This window comes from Calidris pugnax, unplaced genomic scaffold (assembly GCF_001431845.1).
Source record: "Calidris pugnax isolate Ruff unplaced genomic scaffold, ASM143184v1 scaffold41, whole genome shotgun sequence".
Lineage (NCBI taxonomy): Eukaryota > Metazoa > Chordata > Aves > Charadriiformes > Scolopacidae > Calidris > Calidris pugnax.
The window spans coordinates 27,006,001-27,019,384 of NW_015094509.1; the positions used below are offsets into that span (position 1 = coordinate 27,006,001).

The 13,384-nt window shown below is 37.9% G+C and overlaps 1 protein-coding gene across 4 annotated transcripts in view; it reads right to left on the reverse strand.

The window, feature by feature from the left end:
- The window catches only part of TRAPPC9 (trafficking protein particle complex 9), a 494,648-nt gene that overhangs the window by 309,678 nt on the left and 171,586 nt on the right, over nt 1-13,384 (reverse strand). For all 4 annotated transcript variants that reach the window (XM_014965614.1, XM_014965611.1, XM_014965613.1 and 1 more), the window contains one exon: nt 11,080-11,190. In XM_014965614.1, the coding sequence (XP_014821100.1) occupies nt 11,080-11,190 (111 nt within the window). The remainder of the gene's footprint in view (nt 1-11,079; nt 11,191-13,384) is intronic.

A 13,384-nucleotide genomic window follows, 5' to 3' on the forward strand; every position in this document is an offset into this window, starting at 1 on the left:
CGTGCAGTGCGGTGGAGGTGGAGTGGTTTGAGTGTTGCCATCCCATGCTGATTTGGGGGGGTGTCGCTGGAGGCCATCCATTTCCAGTGAGTTCTGCCCCGGGCACAGCTGCCTGACCGACCAACTCTCCACTTCCAAGAGCACCTTCTGCAGCCATTTCATTATTCACTTCCACCCCCTTGGGTGACGGTTGTTTTTTGGTTTGTTCACCTTTTGGGCCCTTTTTTTTTTTTTTTTTTTTTTTTTTTTTTTTTTTTTTTTACCTGAAGTGTAACAGCATCTACATTCCTTGGTCGTATCAGCTTCCATTTTACAGATATTATCTTCCTAGCACTTTCTTTCAACTGGAATAGTTTTTCAAGTATCACCTTCTCATTAAGTGAGATCATACCAAAGAAGTGGAAACATCCTACATCTGCTCAAAAAGACGGGTGTTTTGAATTCAACTGCTACAGAAGCCCAGGCAACATTTTCGTAGAGGGGTGTATTGAAACCTGCATCCAGTTCCTAAGAGGTGAAAGACAGCTCAGAGCTCAGCATTCACCATTTAAAGTTTGGCTTCTTTGTCCATCCTGTTCATCATTTTGGATTTATTGAGGCTGAAGTTCACCTCCCAATGTATCCCCTTGTCCTTCTGTAAGAGGCTGAGCAGCTCAGAGTCTGCCCCAGGTCCCAGAAAGGCTCCAATAATGACTTGACGTCTACAATAAAAACTGATTATTTACTCCTTGTCACCTTTCTCTTTACCAATTAATGACTTTGCCTTCTTATCCCACAGCTGCTTGGATCCTCTGTCAACCTTTGGTGGGGACGCCAACACTTATATTAAGTAGATCTTCCTTATCCACAAGCTGGTTAGCTCCTTGAACAGAACTGCAATGGATTTATGAGCTACAATTTCCCTGAATAAAATGGTTTGTACTCTTTCCCAATTCAGCACACTTATCTGATGCAGACGTAAAAAAGAAAAACTGAAATAAACCTTCTTTATTACAAGCCACCCTCTTTCCTGAGAGTACTCACTTAAGATGCAACATATTAAATCTGGAATGTTTCCATAATGTCGGGATCTTTCATACCCTGAAAGCACTATATAAGACAAGGAGTAATTTGAAAAGTGTATATATGGAGGTTTTAAACACACCTGCCACACTGGGCAGAAATCAAAGTACTACAGGATTCACATTTAGAGTCCCTCTCCCTCAAGTAACAGTCCTTCCGAGGCCCAGAAAATTGAACAACTCCCATATCTTGTTGGAGAACCTTCTGTTATATTTTTTAAAAATCCAAAGCTAGACTAGAACTCTTCATTTTTATTACAGATGTCAGCTGTGAGAAAACAAATAAGAAGCAGTATGCATTTTTGAAAACTGCACTGTGGACCAAGAGCTCACCAAGCCAATGTGGGTGAAGCTCTCCCTTGGGAAGATCCAGCCATGGAAAGAGTAGGCTGGAGTGGAGACAAAGTGGCCATTAAGATGACTCCATTCCCTACCAAGATTATTCACTCCCATAGAGAAAATCATACATTGTATTCAAATTTATCAGAATGTTGGTCTTAGAACCTATAAATCCCTGCATTGTTCCAAAGAAGGCTTCAACTTTTTGCCTACGATCCCAGTTAGTGCAGTGGCATCAGGAGGAAAAAAAGCAAAGACTCCACTTCACACCAGCTTCTGGAGACACCTTTACAACTGCAAATCAAAAATGTGATAAAAAGCAGGGTTTAGATACTACAGCATTTACAGAACGTCTTTCAGTGATCTTTTCAGATCCCTGTTGTTTTAGTTTTTGTTTCCAGTTAATGAAGGAAGAAGTAAACAGATATCAAGACCGAAGAAAAGTGCTGAAGCACTAATTTTAAATGACTGTTCTCTTTGAAGGAAAGACTGAGAAAACAGCTATCTTAATTATACTTTTGATCATCTAAAATAAATCAATAGGAATTACGTATTTTCATTTCCAACTTCAGGAAATCTATGCTGTACCATCATGATCTTTTACAGAACATCAGAGAGCAGGCAGAAAGCCAAATCAGTGCAACATCAGAGTGTAAGTTTAATAAATCCTTTGGCCATTAGAGCAGGCGCAACTGGCAGCCACTCAAGACAATCTTCTTTCATCCCATTAATGCAGTCACCGTGTCACCGCAGCCGCAAAACACAGCAAGTGCTCCTAAATACAGACAGTTCTATAAGGCTAAATTAATGTATTTATCTACAGATATTGATCAAACCAGGTGTGACCCGGAGCTGTACCTACACCCAAGTGCTCACTCTTTTACTGGCAGCGTGAACAAAAACGTCCTGCAAAGTGTTAGGTAGAGTTTTCCCTGAAAATAAAGATGACGGTTAATTAGGAAATGGAGTAGAACTATTCAGTTATCTTCACCATTTGAACCTACAACCTCTAAAGGTTCTCCACATCCGTACACCCTTCACTCCATATTCCCATGTCTCCAAATACCGTATTAGAGGAATTTATCAGGAAAATAAATTCCACAGCAATTTTTCATCTGTAAGATGAACATCACGTTAGATGAACAAACAAGGCACCAGGTTTTAGGTAGAAGTGAACAGAAATAGTAATGCATCTAATCAGACCTAAGAAAGAGGGTTGTGCAAATACAAGCTACTCCCAATAACACGCTAAAAATAATATGAGAGTGTGGAGGCCAAGAGTCTTACCATAAACTGGCACTATGCCATCTGTGACAGCAGAAAAATAAAGGAAGAACAACTAAAGAAAGGAATTTGTCTGCTGGAGGGGAAAAAAGAAAAAAAATAAAAATAAAAAGGACAAATGTTGGGAAGACAGAAAGAGTCTTAGAGGACAAAAGAAAGTGACAGAAGAACCAATTCATATGGACACGTGCCCGTAACGCTGTTGGCTTTGGGAAGAAAGAGTGAGTTTATCAATGCGTAGGCAGATCTTAAAATCAAAGACTATTTTAGGTTGGAAGGGACCTCTGGAAGCCATCCAGTTCAGACCCCTCACTCAAAGCAGGGCCAACCTGGAAGTTGGCCACAAAGACTGATGTTTGCAGCACAGCAGGGTGCAAAAGAGAGTTATTTGCTGCATCCTTGCTCCCACCCAGGCACCACACAGATCCCTTCACCCATTGTGCCTGAGTTAGGCAGTGCCCCAACGTCAACTAGGTAAGAAAGAATTCTGAAATAACCTCTGCAATAACAATGTTTGCAGCCTACCTTGAATTTAGTCCTCAAAGCAAGTCTTACAGAGATTTGGGCCATGCCAACTGTATTAGTAGAGCTGCAGATAAGCACCTTTCTACTGGTCTGTGCTCATCATCTGTGTGACACCTCCTTTTACCTTCTTGTTGTCCACCATCGTTTCACTTGGTATTGCCAGGTTTCTAACTTGGACTCTACTAAAAGGTGTGCTGATCACTGAGCAGGTTCAGGACAAAACAGAACTTTTGATTAAGCTTCCACTTTACAGAAATACTGACAAACACCAGTGGAAAAAACAACCTTTCTCTTTCAGGGTTGAGAAAGCCCATCAGAAAAAGAATAGGCAACCCCCAAATTTTCCATGGAGTCATTTCATTGGCATATTTTTTTAATTCTAATGAGGAGACTAATGCCAAGTGAAAGATTGATAATATTCACCTTCATTCTCTGCTTTTCTACACCATCCATTAATGTTGAAACATGATTTTCTGAAACTACAATATGGCTCTATTGGCTTCGATATGTGTGAAGTAAGGGCAAGCACAGGCCATCTCAACTATGACCTCCTTCAGGAAGCAGTATTTTTTTTCTTTTTTAGTCTGTTGCTCCATTGTTATCTAACAAAGAAACATTTATGGATTTTCTTACATTGTTACTTTTTCTTCCACGTACCTTGCACAAAAATGAAAACCAATAATAAAGTATTCGCGCTTCAGCCAATTTTGTAATAAGCCTGCACTTTGACAAGTGCTTCCACTAATGTGCCCAGCATTCAAAAATTCCAATAAATACATAATTTTTTCCAGTTGAAGAAATGGAGGAAGGAAAAAGTCTGGTTTCTTCTATGAAAACAAGTAACACCTACCCCAACTCTTTTTGAAATCTGAACTCTGAAATCAATTATTCTGACATTTTTCAAGAGAGAGCTTTCGAACCCTGCACTTCCTACAACCTGTGATCTACTTATGATTTAAGGAGAAAATGAAGATTGCTATTGCTATTTTGGATTTTGAGTGATTTATAGACCATCTAATCTAGGATAGCAAACTCATACTGTATCTGTGTGATATTTTGTTTAAGAGCCAACCTATCGAGCTGTGTTTATGCTGTACCCTATTAAACTTAATAAATCCTGTCAGAGACAAACTTGGCCTGCACTCACCAACCTCCCGTTTCCCCAGCTGCTAGAAATAGTGCAAATTGGGTCTCCTGAGGTCAAGTCAATGTCCAAAGAGGTCAGAAAAATTGCCACACAGGCTAGATCCAGCCAGTTAGCCATCCCAGGTTTAGAAAAACTGTCAAATTGCCTAGACCTACTTTTGAAGAAGTAAGAAGAAGAGAAAGATTTTCTGAGAAGTCATAGAATATCAAAGCAGTTCCCTACCCAGTGTAGCACCCTCCAATTTGTATAAGGAATACACTGAGTCTTTCAAATGAAGCTGGGAAAGGGGAGAAACACCTCACACAGACAAAGCTAAGAATAGGGAGAAAGACTCCATACCAGCAATTACAGAAGGCAGGTTTATCTGTGTTCCAAATATGTGTAGTTTTGACAGAAACAGAAATGCTGAATTCAAATGAAAATCACAGGAAAGAGATTCTCTTGCACATTGCCTATAGAAATACACCGTAACACCATATTCAGGACAAAAGGATGATATTGCACTGGGGAGGGAACAGAGCCAGGAACAGGAATCTATTCACATATTTGTTGTTGTAAAACCTGCAAAACCTGATTTGGCTATTAGAAAAAAATAAAAAAAAAAAAAGGCAAGCCTTAAAAAATTAAATGAGTATTTAACAAATGCCAAGTAAAAGACAAAATAAAAGTGATTACCCTGAAAACAGCAGGTGAAACTGAAAATTTCATGTTCTAGTTAATACAGCATTTGATGGTTTTTCAATTTGACCTGAAGGTATCTCAGAGACTTCCAGCTTGCCATGGATTTAACATGAAGACCCAAGAAAATTGCCGTGAAATTTTGTTTTCTCTTGATAACAGCATGTAAAGCCTCAGTTGTAGCAGCTTTGTCTTTAAAACATAAACTGTACCAGCGACGTAAGGAAAAAATCATGAATCTCTCCTACAGAGCACATGCCCTCTCATAAACAAAAGCACAAATTAAACACTAACTTGGCAGCTACGACAAATAACAATCATGATTTACTTACACATGGACAATAAATTGATTAAGAGAACTTAGTGTTTATAAGTGGGCAGAATTCCTAACTCTCATACGCTCTGGAAGAGGACTTATTTCAAAATGTTTTTAATATATATGTGCATTGTTAACTAATACTGCAGAAATTGCAGTATGCCGCATCAAAGACTTCACAGCTCAATTATTAAATGCATTTCAGTAAAATAATTAAGCAGTAGTCAATGGCCCTCATTAATAGTATGCAGGCAAAGGACTTTTAAAAAATTCTTTACTTTCCATGGGTGGAAAAAAAAACATATTATGTGATGAGAGGTATAAAAATGAAAATAATAATTTGTTTCTATAATTATTCTCGACTCATTAGAACATAACAAAAAGATTATTTAAAAATAGATGAAGTCAGTACACACACAAGTCTAGTTATCAAAAATGAGAAAAACAGCTATACTTCTGACTTCAAAAAAAAAAAGCAACAAAAATTACTGTAGTGGGTATCTATAAGTAAACTCACTCATTTAACCTTCTAACTCTGCGAAGAGGCTGGAACTGACGACCCAGCAAGAAGTTTGGCAGTTCTTAACTTCCAAGTGTTGACTTTGCTACAGTAATATTTCTTCAGCTTGTTTTTTTTTTTCCCTCACAAACTTCCAGATTAAAAAATTAAAAATCCCACCATGTTATTTCACATGGGCATTCACATGGATCACCGGTACTTGGTAGAACCTGTCCCTTTTGCACAAAAGCCTCTGCCATTTGAATTACCAAGAAGAGGATTTCCTCACGTATGATGGTCTGTACAGGTGAAACACCTTTTCAGAAGCTTCAGAACTACTTACTGTTCTCCAGGAAATACAACTCTCAGAAAATGTTAGATTTCATTTCAGCATCTAGTGGAGAAGACATCCTCTCTTGCTTGGGAAGATGCCTGAATGATCCTTCACAGCTTCTCCATGACTGATACCATCTGACCCTTTTCTCCAGCTTCTTCCTACCCAGGTCCTGTTTGCTTTCCATTTCTTAACTCTTCACCCCAGCCCTATTCCTGGGCAGTCCAAAGCTTTAATCCCTACGCTCCTCACACCAAGACCAAAACAGAATCACAGAATCGTAGTGGTTGGAAGGGACCTCAGAGATCATCGAGTCCAACCACACAAAAAAAACCAAAAACAAAAACCAAAAACCAAACAAACAACAAACCACCACCCACCCCCTAAACACACAACAACAACAACCAAAACCATCACCCACCCACACAACATCCCACTACAAACCAATAATCTTGGGCATTAGAGCATGCCCTGAAGAGCCATGTCTACACGTTTCTTAAATACCTCCAGGGATGGTTAACAGTCTGAAAAATCTCATTTAATCTGAAAGTGTTATATCTACAGTCACCATCTGTGGAGTCTCATGTACATGGGAGGCTTTAATTCAGTTGTGTTGCACCACAAGGACAGATGAGAGGATTGATCTACTCAGACCATCATCACCATGATAAATCTTGCACTGGTGATGATGTTTGCTGTTCCCAAATGCCAGACACACCACGCACAGAATAGAAACGTAAAGGCAAAGCAGGGTGTGTGGAACAAAATGAGATATCCTGGGGCACATAATGAGATAATATCTATTACCATAAATTATGAAGTGATTTATGCATAAATGAGGGTTGTCGTGAAATTTAATTTTAATGGTTTGATAATCAAGTAAGAAACACAATAATTACCATCCCCAAGTTTTTCAATAAATTAAAATCACTTCTAGTGGCAACACTTTTTTGTTAACATCCATAATACAATTCCCCTCCCGGAGCTGTCTGCTATATTCTTGTGTCTCAGAACAACTGTTGAGTGCCACATCGCCGGGACAAACACGTTCAGTTGTACTGCTGATGACATTCAAAACATTTCTACATTCAGAGCAAAGCCCCTCCAACAAACAGTGTGTAGTTGAGTGCTTCAAGAAACAGCCCTGCAGAGGGAAGGGCTCTGCTGGTGGAGCAAAGCATCCGAAGGCTGAACTTTCCAACAGCATCTATCAAAGTTGTCTCCCTCATCATCACATGAAGTATATTCAACCGGATAGATTAATAAAACATGTTGACACCACAGTGTGGTATATCAAACATATTTGTTATTAACTGAAGACACTGCCAATGTCTGAGCATCACTCCCTGCATCCGGAGCTTCAGCAGAGCTACTTGTCTGACTACTTTTTGGCAGGATACCAGTTTTCCACTATATTCACCAATATATTGGTGAATTTTTACCAATATATTATATATGAGCGTCTTAAAGGTTAAGCAAGTCTTGTAGGTGTAAAGCAGCAAAAAATAATTTGATTTTGAATCCAATTTTGTCATGAAACCTAATTATATTTCCAGGATTTCATTGAAGGACCCTCCAAAACCCTTACCCCACTCTTCTCTTCAACAGGCCACCCCACAGGAAAGGGAGGGTAAATTTCCTTCCTTTTCCTTCTCTCCTCTAAATTCTAAGTTCTTTCTCCTCACCATCAAGTCTTCTGAGAACAAAAGGCCTCAAAGTCGTATCACTAATTGTCACGTAACAAGAAAAAAAGGAACATTTCAAATCATATGGAAACCAAAAAGGGGAGTACGAAGATCACTAAGTAACCTCTTGGGATACAGGAAAAAATAAAAGGCTGATCCTTTCCATTTGTGTTTCCGCAGAAAATATAATGATAAAAGACAGAGAAATGAGTGAGCAAAATTATCACTGAGCCCAAATTATCATTTCTTACTATAAAATGATGGGGAGCAAAGTATGGTGCCTCTCAGAAACGCTACTTACATACATATCTGAGAACAGTTACAGGGCACACACCAATCAATGGCCTAAAAATTACAGTAAATTGTACGATTAAGGTTTTGTGAAAACTAAAATGATAATCTTTACTAGTCAGCAGAATAATCTTACTGTACAAAAAGCCATATATTGTCCAGACAGTATTTTAATGGCCTGAAGACGTCACTTTTCGTTAATAATATAATACCAATTTTACATACCGCATGCAGCGCTATTGTAATGGCTATTGTTTCCCTATCTCTACATTAATTGAAGTAAACTTCACTTCAGACCTTAAGTAAAAGAAGTGGGAAATATTCTATGTGTTTGATCCATTTTGCATAAATATAAATAAGCCAGAGAACAGGAAGGAGCTGGAAAGCACCAAATAATATGGATACCATAAAATGGATACCAAGGATTGCCCTGCATGGACTCAGCCAGTATTTGTCTACTGATCATCCCAGACTTTTTTCTGGCATTTCTGGTTCCATCTCCTACACCCTCCCCATTTCCAGCAGCATAGTCAGTTGTGGACCTTAGTCATAAATCAAGTATGTTAGGGAAAGTGCTTTAATAAGTGCAGCATCCACAGCCTTCCACCATCATTCTTCATTTTACTTAAAAGTAAGGGAAGAATCCCCTGCAAATTCCCACAAATTCCCTCTCAAAAGACACAGGAGGACAAAACTTATATTCTACAGCGATGGCTCCATAATATAGGAAAGAGAAGCAACACACCAGAGACTTCCAAGTTACTTTACATTCTAAAAATAAAAGCAGGAAGCAAAGAGGCAAGAGTAAGCAGGATGCTGCATTATCCTTCTTTGTAGGTCTGTAGGCAGAGAATATGAAAACACTTACAGTCTCCAGCAATAAGAAGAGGAACGAAGAAAACAATTTCCTGCTATCTACGCTTTGTCAGGACAGATTTCAAAATGATGGTGATGAATAGAGGGAGAGTAAATTACAAAAGGAAGCAAGAATGACCAAAGCTGGCAAAAAAAAAAAAAAAAAGGTTGTAATCTAAATAAAAGTGGAATGAGAAAAACATTAAGAATGAGGATGGAATCAAGAAGGTACAGGGAAAGGGGAAAAAACGTGAACTCAACTTAAAAGCCCCTCTTTAAATTTAATCAGATATGAACAAAAACCTGATGTCTAAAGATAAGAAAAAAAAAAAAATCATAAAAGGAGACCCTAAGAGTAGGCTCTGTTGAAAAGCATTCTATATCTGGCCTGAAAACACTTGGTTCAAATGTAAACTCCTGAGAATGATTGTCCTGTGTTTAAAAAGAAAGACCTAGAACCATTGACCATTGCTCCAGAAAAAGGGGGCAAGATAGAGAATTACTTTAATGGGATTGGGTGAGTAAAATTAACGAAAGCACTTTGCCAGGAAGAGGAAGCTAATTACTGTCCAGTGTATAAAAATAAAAACTCTAAGCAACATAGGACCTACATACACATTCTGACAATTAAAAGCACTTCTTATTCAAGAAACAGATAACAAATGAGTTTAGAACTGACAGAAAACTCAGTGCAACTTCTAACCAAGAGTAAAACAATAAAATACTTTGCAGCAAGAATAAAAATCATTATCCTTAAAAGGTTAAATACTCGCCAAAAAAAATACACAATCTGCCTTGATAAATGAGTGTTTCAAAAGACTTATTGAAAAGGTTTATAATATTGTCCCAAAAGTTGGGAGAGAAAAATTTCAAGGAGTTTACCAACTACAAAAATGATGGGAAATAGCATGAGGCAGAAAAACAAAATTACGAAACTGTACAGATAAGGACATGAACATTTTGAGGAATATTGAGAATGCTTTTAAAATAAAGAAAAATAACCCAATTTTTCCTAAATAAAAGGAAAAAGCACTGTATGTTACTGATATTTTTGGCCATTCGTTGATAAAGTAAAATTGAGAAAATTCAGCCTTGGTTAGAGTCAATGTATTTTATCGTAGTAAAAAGACTAAAGCAAAAAACATTCTGAATTTACTGCTATTGTTACATATTCTGTACTTCTTTTTGACAATTGCAGGCCTTGCAATTCATGCTTTTTTACTTTGAACTTAATATTCAGACTGAGATTTGAAGGCATTAATGTATCTCTCTTTAAATAAATTTATCAATTGCGTCGTTTAAAATTGCAGCACAACTCTCCCAAGGAAGAGAACTGTGCAGACAGCCCGTGACCAAATGGAAACATTTCGTTTTTTCAGTCTCATCTTTTAAAGATGAAAATGGTGTCATCTAGGCGTAATCGTCATCTGATGGAGATAAAAAAAGAAAACTAGGGTCCCATCAGCAGTAGGAATGGTAGGCAGATATATTACGGCAAATAATGGTTATAGTTTGCTACAAATGATCTTTACATCACCACAGTGGGGTTGTAAGAATCAATACACATAACAGCCTACTTAACCTGTAATATTTTTTCCCCAGAGATTGTGATTGCTTTTTCTTCAATTCTATTTTTCTCTCCTGCAGTTTTCTTTCTACAAAACCTGACGAAATGGCTGGGGAACCACATAAAGAAAAGACTATTTAAAACTGGGAAAGGATAACGAACTAGTGAGATACCATTTTAACATCAGAACTACATTCAGAGCACATGAAAACTATATTAAAACATTCTCCAAAAACAAGTTAAATGAGCTTTACACCTCAGAACCAACTATTTTGTATTTTGTTATTTTCAGTGTTACTAGTTTCATAGACAACATAAATTCACTTGAGATATTGCTAGAACTCAGTGACGCGCCTTAAAGAAAGTAAAACTTTTATATTCTTTGACATAAGAACAATATTTTAAAAGACAATTAGGCCACAAATATCATCAATTGCATAAAAATAAAATAAATACTAGGATTACAAAGAGGGCCATTTTAATACCGACAGCACTTACCGCTGACATTCCCCAGCATGCAGGATTAAATCTTCGTTGTTCCTAGCGCTGATGGTCAACTCATGTTCTGTAGAATTGAAGACATCAAGAAGTAGGTGGCACTGCCGGGTGCTGTTCAGATGGGAGGAAAAACAATAGCCCAATTTCATTAACGTACCACAGAATTAAACATCTATCAGAGTTAATATTTATACATTAATTATAAACATACATGCATAGATATACATAGATTTTCACACATAGATATTATACCCTACTCTAATTATAAGAGTATCTTACTCTTTTGCTAGAAATAACTTTTCTTTTTGTAATAACTGGATTTTTCTATTTATTTTTTTTACTAAAACTCAACAGATGTATATATCCTGAAGAGAAGAAGGTCCATGACAGTTACAACTTGCACCATATTAAACAGATTTTGATGACATGTATACATTCTGATTTCACAGCTTTCAGTTTCACTTCTATGGAAAAAAGCCATAGATTTCTTTTTTCCATTTCTTTGAGCATTCATGTGAAATGATTTCATTATTTCAAATTACCTTGACATTATCTTATCAGGAAACAAATTTACAAGTAAAAACTGCCCAGTGTCAGGGAGCAATTCCATTTACCAGCACAGCTGGTTTGTCTGCCACCAAAGCAAGGTGGCAACTCGAGCACTTTTCCATGACACCAACTACTCAGACAACTCTGTCCCTGCTGTAAAAAAGGCAAACACAGGCATCTCACAAAGAAAACCTTGTATTTTTCAGCTACTGTCCTTCAAATCCAAATTTACCTAGAAACATTAAATACAAATACACCAACTGCATTTCTGATAAGCTTAGGAAATAATACTGACAAAGCTGCAGAGAAGAAACTTTCTTGTAAATTTTTATTCTTCTTATAAACTTTTCTTCCTTGTGAAACTCAGCACAAATAGCAGCATTGAGTGATTATAATACAACACACATGGAAAAATACCAGAACCAGATACCAAAATGCCAAATGCAATCATACAGCTGCAATAACGCTTCATCCAGCTATTCTGAAATTCTAAACTTCCTAAGAAGCTACTTAACAACAGCAAAAAATCCCAGCCTTGAGCATCACTACAATTTAGCTTTAGCCACCAATGAAGTTTAAATGCACATATAACAAAATTAGGTGACTTATTGTGAATTCCAGGATAAAGTAGTATAGCTACTGTACAAAGATTAGGGATCATCTCATCCCACACGATTGCTATCAATGAGAAGGGAGAAGCAACTTGTGTTGTGTCAGAAGTAGGACCCATCAGCAGCGTTAATTAAAGAGAGAAATCACATGAAATCAGAAGGTCCCCAAACAGGACTAAAGAGGAATATGTTGATAAGGTGAGAGCCATCAGAGCCACCAGAGCCATCATATCCATGCATATCCAAACTAAGATACAGTTGTGTGTGTCAGGCAACCCAAGCATATTTATCCTATTGCATAATAATTTACAATTAAACTCAAACACCAGCAGTTCCGAAGGCAATGAAACTCAAGAGTTGCAAGAGTTTACAAACTGCTCTTCTACTTCGGAAACAGGCTCTCTGGTACGTAACACAACTCTCTCCTGAAAAATCAAGAGGTATCATGTTCAGAGCACACACAGGAGGAACTGTGCTGCTACCCTGCAAACCTCGGGGTGGGAACCCTCTTAGGACAAGCAGGGGAGGTGAAGGTTCAGGTCACTAAGGTGACAGCAATGTCACATGCAATCAGGCACTAAATGACAAGAAGCACAGCCTGGGGACGTAGCATCCCCCTTAGCAAAAGTAAAAAGCAGAAGTCGGGGCGGAGGCAGTTTTTATATATATTTAAAGAGTTTTTCACTCTTTTTGGGTAAAACCCCAATGAATACTGAATATAGAAAAAATGCACAAAGGTAGCTGAGTGCCCGAAGCAAACATGTCAAAACTCAAGAATTTAGAACAACTACGGAGTCAGAGCTCTTATTAGAAACTCCCTTCGTTAACAGCTCACAAGAAAGAAATGGCTGGAAGGACAGTATTCGAGTCAGTAGCTGCCCTGCTACCAGTAAGAGAGAATAAAAAAAAAAAAAAAAGGCCTGGCTTCCATCTCCTCGTTGGGAGAATGGGATGAGACCCGTGAAGACACAGCAAACTTCTGCCTCTCCAGCAGATAAGAAGTTATGATCTGCAAGAGAGACTTCTAGTGTAGACCATGTTTACAAAATTCCACATAGAAGGAATTTTTTATTTATCCCATAGCAAAACCAAACAATTGTCCGAAATCACATTCAAGCCTCGTGCAATGTCTTTTGGCAGCAGAA